General features: G+C 49.3%; 1 protein-coding gene across 1 annotated transcript; it reads right to left on the minus strand.

Annotated features, from left to right (window-relative positions):
* Window positions 1–3,365: 3,365 nt before the first annotated feature.
* Window positions 3,366–14,780, minus strand: slc23a1 (solute carrier family 23 member 1). Its single transcript, XM_010871224.5, has 15 exons — window positions 14,035–14,780; window positions 13,855–13,943; window positions 12,572–12,724; window positions 9,830–9,987; window positions 9,136–9,224; window positions 8,825–8,892; window positions 8,349–8,530; window positions 8,055–8,175; window positions 7,808–7,964; window positions 7,387–7,534; window positions 5,672–5,777; window positions 5,197–5,326; window positions 4,781–4,924; window positions 4,521–4,616; window positions 3,366–4,215 (listed from the first exon to the last, which is right to left on the minus strand). The coding sequence occupies exons 2-15, from the start codon at window positions 13,885–13,887 to the stop codon at window positions 3,953–3,955; spliced, it is 1,848 nt and encodes a 615-aa protein (XP_010869526.1). The 5' UTR covers window positions 13,888–13,943; window positions 14,035–14,780; the 3' UTR covers window positions 3,366–3,952.
* Window positions 14,781–15,278: the final 498 nt, after the last annotated feature.

The following is a 15,278-nucleotide window of genomic DNA, read 5'->3' on the forward strand; positions in this document are numbered from 1 at the left end:
AAACACTACTGCCCCCAGACAGACTACTTGGATGTAAACAACTCCAGCTGTAGATCCTCGACCCAGCAGTCTATGATCAGTGACTGGTCCGAAGACGATATCTCCCTTCAGCTGTCCTCTGTTGTCTCGGCTAACTTCCAAAGCTCAACTGCGGGCTCAGAAACCGGCAGCTTCGAATGCATAGATGTGGCTATGGAAAACCAGGGGGAGGTGTACAGAGGGGGGACGAAAACCGTTCCCAAGAGGCAAATCCAACTGAAGAGACGGGACACGGCGGAATCGCAAGACAATGATAAGGAAGAGGTGCCAGATGAGGCCCAGTGTACGCCCAGTGACGCCAGCCACCGCAGGGACATGTTCACCCGTCAGCACAGCACGCCGGCAGCCTTCCACCAGGAGTCCCCTGGGCTGGAGCCAGAGCACAGGTCAGCTGAGACCGAGCGAAGGCACAGGCTCCAGAAGTCCATGTCCCTGGACGAGACCTCGACAAAAACCAAAATGGCCTCATGTATCATCACGAGTGTCCTGTCCAAGAAGATGCAGTGCGAGCAGAATCTGCAGAACTCCGAAGTGCACGAAGGTGCCTTTGCACCTGTAGAGGTTCTGAACGACGCGAAGAACTGTCACCGGTGCCCCCTGGCAGCAAAAGAGATCGACGCTACGGATTTGAGCTCTGTTGACCATAAGGTTGCAAGCACTAAAACAATCCAAAATCCACTTTACAAACACAACTCCATTTCTCTGGCGAGCAACTTAGTAGGGTCTGGGTTTCACAGTTCCACAGCTAATAGGGCTGAAAGAGCCACCGCTCTGGAGAGTGAAATGGAAAGGCAGAACCACCGGGATGGGGCTCCGCCTTGTACCCACTGGAGCTCGGGGGACAGACTATCCTGTGACTCGGCAAAAGGCCCAACCGGGAGAGTATGTACCGGTGCGAGTAAACCTGGAGACAAACCGGCCCCAGTGAAGAACACACAAGAGGAATGCCACACGGGGCGAGGGCTACATAAACAACGGAACCCGCTGTCAAGAGCACTGCCGAGGACTGATGCATTGTGGGCCGGTCAGGACCGTCAGCACCCACTGACTGGCGAAGGTGCATCCGTAAAGGAGATGGAGGTGGGTTACAGGGGAGAGGTCAAGTTGCTGGGGCAGTCTGGCGGCACAGGGACCCGCGGGGCGTGCAAAGCCAAGGCCCAGGTACACATAGTGAGGGATGTGAGGAGGCTGGTGAAAAACACCTACAACCTGTCCTTTAAGAACCCAGGGGACGCCATTCTGGGCCAAGAAGGCAACTCTCCAGCCTTCGGTCGGCGCTCTGACCAGGTCCGTCACGGCGGGATCAAAACGTCCGCGCCGGAGAAAAAGCTGCCAGGGAAGGAAACGTCTCCACCGCCGCCACTGAAGTTTGCGGATCCAGCTTCACTTTGCGTCGCCTCAAAGGACTGTGTAAACAAAGCCACAGCTATTCATGAATCACAAGAGAGGATTCCTTACAACACTCGATATACTGACATCCAAACCCAAAGCTTGGCAAAGCCTACTGGGAGAAGAGGCAGCCAACCCCATGTCCATCAATCCGATACCCTGGGCAGCTCAAGAACAGAGACGTCCCCACAGACTGGTTCTTCACTGGAAACCGGGCAACAGGAAAGGACAGGCTCCGCCAATGGGAAACAGAAATCACCACGAGCAAGTGCCACAAATAGTTTTCCCGTCGTTCCAACACACTATTCATCGACAGCACACATTTACCAGCCAGAGCGGTATCAGTGTTCCGGGGCCAAAGACAGCGGCCAAAATCAGGGGCTGCCTCCCAGATCCCAGGGTCAGTCTACACCTTCCCCTTGTCGTGTGCAGCTCAACCCCGCCGGGGCACCACAGCCATTCATGTCTCCCCTCTTCTACACGCCTAACCCCATGAGCTACCAGACCTTCCAAACCCACGTTGGGAAGATGAGTTTTGTAGGGGCCCCTGTCCTCATGCAGAGCCTACCTCAAACCCAGCCGGTCCAGCTGCTGAGGGCAGACGGGTACACCCCCCCTCACACGGCAGGGAACAAAATGCCCTCCCCAGACACACAACAGCAGCAGCAGTACCTGTGCAACGCGCAGGGTTTCATGATCCCGTTCAGCCCAGAGTACCGGCAGGGAAGCACAGGCCTCGGGTTCCCCGAGGTGGCTGGATCTCAGGCGCTGTTGGACCCGGAGATGGGGCCCGGGAGATGTTTCTACGTGGGCCCGACTCAACTCCCCCCTCCGCCTCAGCGCAAGGTGCTGTTTGATCCGGAGACCTGCCAGTTCGTGGAGGTGGTGTTGCCACAGCAACCACTGTGTAGCGCGGTGGCGCCCCAGGCGTGCGCCGTGTCCTTCCCTCCGCTGCAGTTTCCAGGCGTTTACACACCCCAGGGCTTCTGCATCCAGGCCCATCTGCAAGAGATGCCTCACGGCGGGCCCTGAGACGACGTGACACCCGACATTACCCACGCCACTGCTCAGATGCAAGGACTGAGGAGTGGGCAGGCCTGGGCTACCCAGGGATTGATCGGATTGGTGTCTGGGAGACATACTGTCTGGCTGAATTAAAATGTGCAAATTCCTAATACTATTAGTTTAGATTATAACTTCGTCAGAGAACAGAGAGCTGCTGATAGATGTGTTCCAAATTATGTTTAAGATGGTTCCCTGAAGCCCTTCTTTGCTATGGATGCTAAGCCTTTGTGGGCTGATACTTGATGAAACCTTTACTATAGCTTAAGATGTTTTTTTTCTTAACACAAAAGATTTCCAGTGATAATGTTCATCATGTCTAGTTGTTTAATATCAATGAAAACAAAGCACCTATTTAAAAACAGATTTTCCTCTTCCAAATTTCTATTAAGAAATTCAGAGCAATATATTTTTTGTGAATCTTTTATTTTCTTTTTTACACTAAGAGTGAAATCTCTTGTAAAAATAACCACAGCTTGATAGGATCAAAATGTTTCCTACCTCCGGCATAAGCTTCTGTTATCTTTTCTGTGTCACCATTGTTGGCTTGAGGTGTGGTCTGAACAAGCTGACATTGCAGCTGTTGTTGGCAGATTACAAACTCATCGCCAGGCCATAATGCAACAGACATTAGTGACCCTGAAAAAGACTCTGGGTGTAACGTGGATGGGAAATTCAATATCTTTCATCGTGTCACAGTGAAATCAATGAGTAACAGATTCTGGTCCGGTGCTTCCTCAATAGATCAATATATCCTAGCCTCTTGTCTTTTCTTTTTTTTAACCCTGTTAGGGTGGACACTGTTCTTAACTTCAAGCATGAGGATTTTCGTTCTTGCAGCACTTAGTCAGATTGTAAATTCATCGTCCGTTTAATCCAACTCAATTTATTATAACACAAAGAAATGTAAACAAACATCTTACATTAAAAATAGGGATGTTTTAATCAATTATACTTTTGTTTTATACGTTTTGCATTACCACACATTGGTTTGACTTCAGATCATCAGAAGAGATAAATTAACATTATTTCTTTATTTTGTACACAATAAAGCCTTAATAAATAACCACTGTTAATGTTCTGTCTGCTTCTTCTGACACAGGCTACAACAATGTAAGGATTTGTCTTTATACTTGCCTCACTGTTCTTCAGCACACAGATCATAGAAACATAATGCTTATAAACCCCCAGGGTGTTGGTGAACAAGAAAACGGGACAACATACCAAACATCCTAAATCAATGTGGTGAGCAATGTGCTCTCATAAATAATAGCCCGGTCTGAGAAATTAATTATGGCCTCACAACATCACCACCATTCCCACTCACTCATCTGACTGCACACGCTCCTGATTTTCAACAGCCGATTACAGCCGTAAGTAACCAAAACAATAAATAACTGCGAAAAACACTCCCCTACGAAAACCCATAAGAAGGTCTAGAAGATGAATCGGTGGAGAGGCACTATACTCGGGTGCAGGCCACGGTAATTGTCGTGTCCATGCGCACACTTTTCCTTAACTCTGCGTCTGTGTCTTCCTGCACGTCGTCCGTCCGTATGCGTTGCCTGAAGCCCTGGAAGCTGGGGCAGATGGGAAAGTAGCGCAGGCAGCTGACCTTCCTAACGCAGCTCATGCCGATGGGGAAGTCATAGGAATCCATGTTCACAGAGCTTCCCCCACTCTCATCCGCCTTCCAGTCCAGCAGCCCCCTCTCCTTCTTTGTGCCTGTTCAGAGGTTCATTCAAGCACACATACAAACACACACGCACGCACACACACACGCACACACACACGCACGCACACACGCACACACACACGCAGGCACTTAAACAAACATTGGTAGTTACAGGCAACGGTTGGGGTGAATTGAAAGACTGATGTATCCCACAGCGCCATATCGTGGTGACATGTAAACAAATACAAAGCAACGGCTAATCCCACCGAATGGTGGCTGCCGCGGCGACCAGGAGGTTCTGTGCAGAACACATCTGTTTGCGAGAGGTGGCTGCCCTCTCACATAGCATGCATACCTGGGATGGTGTTATCCAGGGCAAAGGCCAGGAAGCCTCCAACAAACATCTCTGTGGTCAGGAGCACAGTGATAATTTGATCCAACTCCGCCACACCTGTGGAGGACAATATCATATTTACCACTGAATGATCCTAGCCAATATTCAGAACGTCAACATATTATACAGCAGCCTTGACACTATTATAACGCTTCATAGCAATCTAACGGCATGTGGAGATGAACGTCTTCTCATAAAACCCTTTCAGGCGTGCAGCCCACCTGTTTTGATGCATCCTGGGTGCAAATCCAGGTAGTTGGGCAGCATTAGGCCAAAGAACATGGAGAAGCCAAGGACAAAGAGATTCCTAGAGGAGTTGAGGTCCACACTCTGCAGGTTGGACAAGCCCACAGCCGTGATCATGCCTGCAGGTCAGACACCGCCCAAAAACACAGAGACAATGGAGGTTAGTGATGTTGTTATATTTCTTTCTTTTTTTTCTATATATCTTGTTGTCTGTGTTTCTTAGCTAGTGACATAACATGCACATGATCCCTCATCTGAAATTGAGGTGAGCTTTCTGTGACCATACCCCCACCTGGTGGATATGAGAGAGAGAGAGAGAGAGAGAGAGAGAGAGAGAAAACCCTGTGTGAGAGATCTCTGCCGGGAGGTCACGGGCCAGACAGTGACTCACCAAACAACGTGCAGAACATGCCACCTAAAATGGGATCAGGCAGCGATGCGAATAGGGCAGTGAATTTCCCCACAGTTCCTAGAACCAGCATAATGGCTGCTCCATACTGCACCACTCTCCTGCTGCCAACCTGTTATAGACGGACAGTTCACAGTGTGACTCGGCGTGAACCTGCTCAACCTTCGGGATCAGCTCGTCTTTCGCTAACGAACGCTGACCCAGGGGTAGATGTAAAGCCGACTGGTTAATAATTACCAGGAAATAATGACAACTGATTTACATTGTGCCAAAAGTTTCACACTAGAGATAACAGTAATAATCCTTGTATCTGCTGCAAATGGCTGACTCTGCCTGGACATATACATAACCCATACAGGATGTTAGATTACATATCTACACACTACGTGCTTTTTAACTAAATGGATGTGCAACTACATGTCTGGGAACAAAGTGGGGCAGAGCAAAGGTTCCTTAACTTAGTGATTCCCAGGACTCCAATGTTGGGACTGGAGGAGGTGGAGCCATTTCCTGTTCCCAGCAGCCCAGCTATTACACAGCACACACCTTCTATAAAGATGCCCCTGGCAAGGAAGAATACATGACCCAACCGTTAATTCATGACAACAACAAAAGACAAAAAAGTACCCATGTTCCACAAGGGAAGACTCTAGCACATTGGTCCGCCACGGAGGTGTAAAACCCGGGTCATCATCATCTTCTTCTTCCGCTTTATCCGGGGCCGGGTTACGGGGGCAGCAGTCTAAGCAGGGATGCCCAGACTTCCCTCTCCCCAGACACTTCCTCCAGCTCTTCCGGGGGGACACCGAGGCGTTCCCAGGCCAGCCGGGAGACATAGTCCCTCCAGCGTGTCCTAGGTCTTCCCCGGGGTCTCCTCCCGGTGGGACGGGCCCGGAACACCTTCCCACGAAGGCGTTCCGGAGGCATCCGAAACAGATACCCAAGCCACCTCAGCTGACCCCTCTCGATGTGGAGGAGCAGCGGCTCTACTCTGAGCTCCTCCCGGGTGACCGAGCTTCTCACCCTATCTCTAAGGGATCGCCCAGCCATCCTGCGGAGAAAGCTAATTTCGGCCGCCTGTATCCGGGATCTTGTCCTTTCGGTCATGACCCAAAGCTCATGACCATAGGTGAGAGTAGGAACGTAGATTGACCGGTAAATCGAGAGCTTTGCCTTGCGGCTCAGCTCTTTCTTCACCATGACAGACCGATATATCGACCGCATTACTGCAGAAGCTGCACCGATCCGTCTGTCAATCTCCCGTTCCATCCTTTCCTCACTCGTGAACAAGACCCCTAGATACTTAAACTCCTCCACTTAAGGCCGGCATTCTCCACCAACCTGAAGTGGGCAAGCCACCCTTTTCCGACTGAGGACCATGGCTTCGGATTTGGAGGTACTGATTTTCATCCCCACCGCTTCAAACTCGGCTGCAAACCGTCCCAGTGCATGCTGAAGGTCCTGGTTTGAAGGGGCCAACACGACAACATCATCCACAAAGAGCAGAGACAAAATCGTGTGATCCCCAAACCTGACACCCTCCGGCCCCTGGCTGTGCCTAGAAATTCTGTCCATGAAAATTACGAACAGAACCGGCGACAAAGGGCAGCCCTGCCGGAGACATGCACTGGGAACAAGTCTGACTTACTGCCGGCAATGCGGACCAAGCTCCTGCTTCGGTCGTATAGGGACCTGACAGCCCTTAGCAAAGGACCCAGGACCCCATATTCCCGAAGCACTCTCCACAGGATGCCGCGAGGGACACAGTCGAATGCCTTCTCCAAATCCACAAAACACATGTGTATTGGTTGGGCAAACTCCCATGAACCCTCCAGCACCCCGCAGAGGGTATAGAGCTGGTCCAGTGTTCCACGGCCCGGATGAAAACCACACTGTTCCTCCTGAATCCGAGGTTCTACTATCGGCCGAATTCTCCTCTCCAGCACCCTGGCATAGACTTTCCCAGGGAGGCTGAGAAGTGTGATCCCCCTATAGTTGGAACACACCCTCCGGTCCCCCTTCTTAAAAAGAGGGACCACCACCCCGGTCTGCCATCCCAGAGGCACTGTCCCCGACCGCCACGCGATGTTGCACAGGCGTGTCAACCAAGACAGCCCCAACCAAAACCCGGGTGTCTTTAGTCAAAACCCTGGGTGGAAGACTGACGCTCACCTGTTGATGGCATGGATAGGAGGCGGGGGTGCCCCTGAGAGGCGGGCACAGGCATAGTAGTCCCCAATTGACTCTACAATTCCAGCAAGTGTGGCACTGAACATGCCCAGCACTCCTGCAATGGTGACTGTGGGCAAACCCCACTGGCCTGAAGGGAAATAAAAAAGGACCAGTCAAAACTGCTGTCGGAGTCATTCCTCTACGCAACAAGACCAGTCTAAACAGTCTTAGTCATTCCTCTATGCGACAGGATGAGAGGCAATGGACAAGTATTAAATAGTATATTAAAGCTCGTCTTCAAGCAGCTAGTAGATTGCCTGTGTCACCCTCATCCTTTACTTGACCCTTGCTCTGGCTCACGTGTCCAAACAGCACCAGTGTGTCAAGCGAGTGTGTCAGAGTGGCGACGCTGGCCTCTTACAGGGGTAGGGTACTCGAAACCAAGGCGAGAGGGTCATGATGTCACCACGCGCGTCGGTGCGGGCCTTCTGTCCGTAGCGCCTGGGGTCGCTGGGCAGCACGTCGGTCAGGGTCAGGATGTAACACAGCAACCACACCACCATGATGGCCATGATGATCTGGAGATGGGGAGAGGAAAATGTCATCACCCCCAACATCCCCACCAGACAGATGAGTGTCGGTGACGTTTGGTCTGTTTGGTTTCTAACCGGGAACATCTTAAAGATCTGGACCCTGGTGGTGCCGAAGCCTTTCTTTCTGTTGTAGGTAGGGAAAGGAAAAGCCCAGTTCCTCAGGTACTGAGCAAACAGCACGATTAGGAAGATGCACCTGGAAGGAGGCAGAGAAACCCGGTTAGCCAGTGCATATGGCCACGCTCGAACCAAATCAAAGACATCCGACCGATGGAGAGTAATGACGTTAAGGTGGTTGGATTCAATTGCTTTCACGACCTTGCATGTTAGACGCTGAACAGTCCCACAGGGGACGGGTTGTGGCCTTACAGTGCTGAGAGGCCCCAGTGAGAGCCAGCTCTGTCCCCCGCGGTCTGGAAGACCGACAGGCCAATGAGAGACACGGTGGGCGTGACGGTCAGGGGCCCGATGTAATCCAGCAGGAGGCCAGGGAGACCCACCAGGCCGATGCCCACCTCCACCACACTGGAGGCTATGATGGCCCCCTGAATCTACAAGGGAGGGAGACCAACTGGTTTTATCATCAGGTCTGTCTGGGGATGGTCTGTCCGGGGGTGTTTCACTAGCCAGGCTGGCAAAGGTGTGCCACGCAAACCTTTTCAGAAGCCAGTGGTCTAGTTGGACCTATTATCTACCAGGTCTGAGAATACTAGGCACAGGATTGGTTCATTTTCGTCCCTAGTACCATGAGGGGACTTTTTCATCTCCAAGTCTCTGACAGGGTTGATAAACCAGAGACATCATAGCTAATGGATGTACGGCCACGGAGACAAGGCAGGACATACCTCTCTTATCCTTGGGTGCCAGATGTGGGAAGTGTTCAGAGGAAGACTCCAGTTCCCATAAATCTCCTCTACGGGAAGACAGAGTCCAGGGTCAATTCCTGATTGGATCTAAGAAACCACTACAATTCTGACTTGCTAACTGGTTCTAATGAATTACTTTCAGCATTCTACCAATTACCAAGTGGGAAATGTCTTAGTTACCTAGATTTAACTAGCAAGTGAATGTGGCAAAGCACAGTAGTCCATTACTGAGGTTGTGTCTGTGATTGGGCCTTATTCTTCTGACTTTGGATCGTACTGAGAGGACGCACCTTCAGGAGGGCATTTCCATCTTTCCAGCCCTAAGATGGCTTGGGCAGGGATGAGGAAGGCCAAAGCACTAGCCTGGAACAGAGGTAACCTACACATGGAAGATAAAACACAGGTCACAATGTTCATGCTTTACTATCCTTGTGAGGACTTTTGGTCCATTGCTTGATCTATAAAACGTGACCACACCAGCAAAATGTCTCCATGAGTCCAATTTCTTCTGGTTTTACTATACTCATGGGGACATTTGAGTATAGTTAGACCTAAAACACCCCCACACCATCACCACACACACATAACACTCCACCCTGCCTTACATCTCCACACAGACCGCACCCCTACAATATCACACACACCATCACACACACGACCCCACACACCATCACACACACAGACCACACCATCACCACACACATCACACCATGACACACACCCACACCATCACCCCACCTTACATCTCCATACACACACACACATCACACACAACACCACCTTACATCTCCATACCCCACACTCCACCACACCCCACCACACCCCACCACCCTCCACCACCCTCCACCACCCTCCACCACCCTCCACCACACTCCACCACCCTCCACCACACTCCACCACACTCCACCACACTCCACCACACTCCACCACACTCCACCACACTCCAGCAGCCTCCAGCACCCTCCAGCACCCTCCAGCACCCACCTGACACCGAATGTGGTCTGTATGAGTGTGGTGATTCCCACGCAGGTGAAGATGGTTCCCACCAGCTGACTGACGGTGTACTGGTCCTGTCCAACACACATGGCCTCAGCCAATAGGAAGGGCACAGCGATGGTGCCGCTGAAACATGTCAGGTAGTGCTGTGGGCAGAGACACGCTGTTATCACCGTAGCGATATGGGGGGTCTCACCAGGGAGGAGCTCTACAAAAAGGTGATGGGTGGGGTTTCTGGTGAAAAACACACCTTTTGCCCAATGGGTAAATTAATATATTTTGTAGGTAACCGATTGCAACTTGAATTTAGGACTAAGGAAACCAATGTCTCTCACAATCGGTGAAAATAGTATTGGAGGTTATAGAACCGCCAAGTCCCAAAATCAGTGGCCAGAGGAAAGAACATGAAAATTGGACCCCAAAGGCCTACTGTATGAAGTAGCCTAGTGACTATTTTAGGACTGACCATAAAGCTCTGATGAAGGCCTAGAGGCTGATACAGGACTAGTAATACAAACAAGAATAGTGCGCTGGTTTTTCTGTAAGCTTTCCGACCTCAAACATTTGCAATAAGTGAGGTACCTGTGCATTTTTGAATTTGAGACTGACCATGAAAAAGGAAAGACCCACAGGACTTAACACAACAAAGGTAAGGTAGATATTGATCCTGAGTCAGGGCATGCAGGGTTGTCACATATTACCATACGCTTCTTAATATGAACTTAAAATTCCATTCCTTGTACGAAGACTTCTCACAAAAACTAGGGTGCCTTGGTGAAATATGAACGGAAAACAGAGTATAACAACAGTTTCCTTTTTAAAAGACGCAAAGGAAAACATGGAAGACAATGACCAGAAAACATATTGTTCCATTCAAAAGAGCAAAATACTAATTGTATATACACTGCTCGAAAAAATTCAGGGAACACGTAATCATTACAGTATAACACCAAGTCAATAAAATTCCCGGGACATCAATCTCTCCAATGAGGAAGCATGAACGATTGTAAATCAATGTCACCTGATTTGGTGCAAATGAAAGTGACAACAGGTACACTGGAGAGGCAAAAGCAAGACAACCTCCAATAACTACATGGTTTTGCAGGTGGTGGCCACAGACAATTGCCCCTCCTTATCCTTCCTGACTGATTCTTCTCTAGATTTGCATTTTGCTAGTGTCCTTGTCACTACTGGTAGCATGAGGCGGTACCTGCAGCCCACTCAGGTTACACTGGCAGTCCAGCTCCTCCAGGATGGCACAGTCATACGTGATGTCGCTAGAAAGTTTGCTGTATCTCCCAGTACAGTTTCAAGAGCATGGAGGAGATACCAGGAGACGAGCTGTTACACGAGGAGAGCTTGACAGGGCCATAGGAGGTCATCAACCCAGCAGCAGGAACGGTATCTGCTCCTTTGTGTGAGGAGGAACAGGAGGAGCACCGCCAGAGCCCTACAAAATGACCTCCAGCTGGTGTGCATGTTTCTGACCAAACTGTCAGGAACAGACTCTTTGAGGGTAGCATGAGGGCCCAACGTCCTCTAGTGGGACCTGTGCACACAGCCCAGCACCGTGCAGCTCAATTGGCATTCGCCAGAGAACACCAGAATTGGCAGATGAGAGCAGGTTCACACTGAGCACGTGACAGACGTGAAAGAGTCCGGACTGGCGGTGGGTCCGGGGAGGCATGCCCTTGGAGGGTCGCACAGACCCTGACTGCTGTTAGGCACCGGGATGAAATTCTCAGACCCATCCTCAGACCTTATGCTGGTGCAGTGGGCCCTGGGTTCCTCCTGGTGCAGAACAATGCCCGGCTTCATGTGACCAGATTGTGTGGGCAGTTCCTGGATGACCATTATGTATTGGTGCATCCAACTCCGCCAAGTAGCGCCACAGACGGTCCAGGAGCTCACTGATGCCCTGATCCAGGTCTGGGAGGAGATCCCCCAGGACACCATCTGCCATCTCATCAGGACCATGCCCAGACGAAGTCCGGAGTGCATACAGGGACGTGGGGGCCACACACACTACTGAGTCACATTATGAGTTGCCGTGATGAAATTCACACACGTTTGAACAGCCTGTGATTTCAATTTACTTTGACTTTCAGTGTGAGTTTGAATCCAGCCCTCAATCGTTTGGCGATTCTGGTTTCCACTGACCGTTGTTACGTCATTTTGTCCTCAACAAATTACACAATGTACAGTAAAGATTTAGATCTAAAATGTGATTGTGATTTGATGTATTTCCTTCATTGAGCCCCGATGTGTGACTTAAGTGTTCCCTTCATTATTTTGAGCAGTGTATTAAGATAGAATATTTCATATAGTGTTAATGATGTTAGAGAAAGACTCCACTGAAGAACCCAGAACATGTTGAGTCATACGTCTTGATAATGTGAGGGTGGGGCTGCAGAGAGAGAAAGGTAGAATGTGTATGAGAGGAAAAGAGTGACAGAGACAGCCAGAGAGAGAGAGACAGCCAGAGAGAGAGAGACAGCCAGAGAGAGAGAGACAGCCAGAGACAGCCAGAGAGAGAAAGGTAGAATGTGTATGAGAGGAAAAGAGTGACAGAGACAGCCAGAGAGAGAGACAGCCAGAGAGAGAGAGACAGCCAGAGACAGAGAGACAGCCAGAGAGACAGAGACAGCCAGAGAGACAGAGACAGCCAGAGAGACAGAGACAGCCAGAGAGACAGAGACAGCCAGAGAGACAGAGACAGCGTTTGTATACCTGCAGGCCCAGTAGAATACAGAGATACCATGGTGGGACATCCTCTATAGTGTAGATCATGTCAAAGCCCGACTGCTGCTGCATCTCTGCCTCCAGTTTCCCTCCTTCTGGACCCTGCTCCAGGCCCTCTGTCTGAGTCTGGACATCACGCCCCTGGCAGGGAGAACAGACATTCACACAGACAAACTGACCATGTGTAACTTGGCATAGACAAGACTCCCAAAGCGGAAAGACAAATTATATTCAACAACTGTCAACCATCCAAACTAACATTGACTAACTTGTCTCTAACACACACACACACACACACCCAACTTGAATTTCGAAAGACAAACAACATTCAAGAATGTCAAACATCCAAACTAACACTGGCTGACTTGCATCTCACGAGGACTTAAAAGCAGACAGACAGGGGAATGACGGAAGACAAAAGCTCTTAGACACCACGGGGAAGAAAAAGACACGCTGCCCGCGTCAGACGACTGACAACTGTCCCACATACTGCCGCCCCGTCTCCTCTGAGGCACAACAGTCAGCCATGACAGCTGGAGTGGCACATTCATTTTAATGGAGCTCTCCATGAATGATCAACACGGGCCTGGATTATGTTCCAACCAGTGATTGTGTTATCGAGGCCATTCTTTATGGTTCCTTGGTGTCGACTGTTTTCAGAGGCGGATGCAAAAAGTTGTCAAAGTAGGCTGGAGCAACAGATTCAACATGTCTTCAACTTAAACAAGTCATTGTGCCAGACTACTGGCACAGGGTCCCAGTTAACAGACTCAGTCCTCTCACATGATCCTTTGCTCAGAATGGACTATTTCTACCTGGTGTTGCAATTACAATATTAGCGGCAAGGTGAGGTGTCTTCTATAGTTCGGTGTCCACAGACAGCTATCAGGTATAGGATGGATTGGTCTGCAGCAGCCCCATATATCCTGACTTCATCCCAGACCATCATCCTCTAGTCATCATCCACCCAGAATTACCATGGTAACAGTGTCTACTGAATGGTTATTTACATGGAAACAGAATGAAAAGTATGGACCTACCCTTTCAAGTCAATCACGACGTAACAGTTGGAGGTTTCAAACCATTCTATTTTTACACTTTCATTTCTTATTTTACCCCAAAAAAACGCAAACAGAAAAACAAACTTCACTTCGCAGAAATAAAATTCTAGCACACATTAACTCAGCCACGACATGCTCAGGTTCCAGTTATGACAGATTATGTACAGTTACAAAACAAAGTCCTGAATTGGTATTCAGTTGCAACTTTACCTTGTGCTCGGGTTGTGTCTCCGGGTGCTTCATCTTTGGGTCCTTTTGGGGAAAAGGCACCTTTTCAGCCAACACACGTGACTTCACCCCTATGAAGGACCAGATCAGCCCATTTTATGGGGGTTGAGGGGACCAGATTAGCCAGGTTAATAATCTGCTGTGCAGATGGACTTTACTCACCCACTCTGATCGGGAGGCTGACACGGTAATTCTAAACAGATCCTGGGGTCAAGAAAACACCACTAGGGGTTAGAGATAGTGGGTTGGCATCTGAAAATGTAGTAAAATGGTTAGCAATTCTGCATTTCATTATGTCAAAATAGCAAGAGATTGCGATTGCATCTAGGCGAGGGGTCAACAAGTCTTGTCCTAGCACGAAACCCAGCTGCCTAACCCTGTTCTAGGTTTTTTGTTTGGGTGCGATGAGGGGAAATAATGTTTCTGGTAAGCCTGGTAGAGAACTCCTCCCATCTTAAAAGGGGTTGTTTCATTTATACAAGTGTAAAGAAACAGGACTGCATGATCTTACTTAATATCATGAAATCTGAGACATGGTAATGAAGACAGATTCATGACAGTGTTTGTTCCATAAAGCCTAAAAGGGGAGATAAAATACATACTTTCATGGAATTGACCTTCTGGCCAAAAATGTAAGGAATGCTGTTTATGACAGAGGATTGAGCCAGTGATACATTCTGCTTCAACTGTCAGGTTCAGCGACGTTGACGAAATGTGACTCCCAATAACCACAAGAGGTCCTCATGCACCAAGGCATGAATCCATGTTCTACAACAGGACTTCCATCTGCACCAGTGGGTATAAAAACCAGTGAATACATAACCCAGTTAATACATAAACCAGTGAGGGTACAAACCAAAACCAGTGAATATACAAACCAGCAAGTATACAAACCCAAACCAGTGAGTTGACAGACCAGTGAGTACACAAACCAGTGAGTATATACAAACCCAAACCAGTGAGTTGACAGACCAGTGAGTATACAAACCCAAACCAGTGAGTTGACAGACCAGTGAATATACAAACCATTATCCATTAAGTACACAAACCAGTGAACACAAAAAAAAATTATTTGGTCTCCACCCATAAAACAGTTTTGAACTTAAATCCCACTGCAATGTGCTTGCCTCCATTGTCTAGCGGTGTCTCATCTGAAATCTCCTTTCATCCCAACTGGAACGTGTAATCCTAGGGGACAGGCCTCCACTTAAAATCTGGATATTACTCAAGAAGACACACCCGGGCTCCTGCATCACACACCATCACAAACAGAAAGACGTGTCAGTCACTGCCTGGCTTGACGCAGGAGAGGCAGGCTGGAGGAAGTCATGGGGGAAGTCTGGAACAGATCTTGGCTAATACTCAGGTTATGACCCTCATCGTAGCCACAAGTTATGACTGAAAAA

This window comes from Esox lucius, chromosome 7 (genome assembly GCF_011004845.1).
Source record: "Esox lucius isolate fEsoLuc1 chromosome 7, fEsoLuc1.pri, whole genome shotgun sequence".
Lineage (NCBI taxonomy): Eukaryota > Metazoa > Chordata > Actinopteri > Esociformes > Esocidae > Esox > Esox lucius.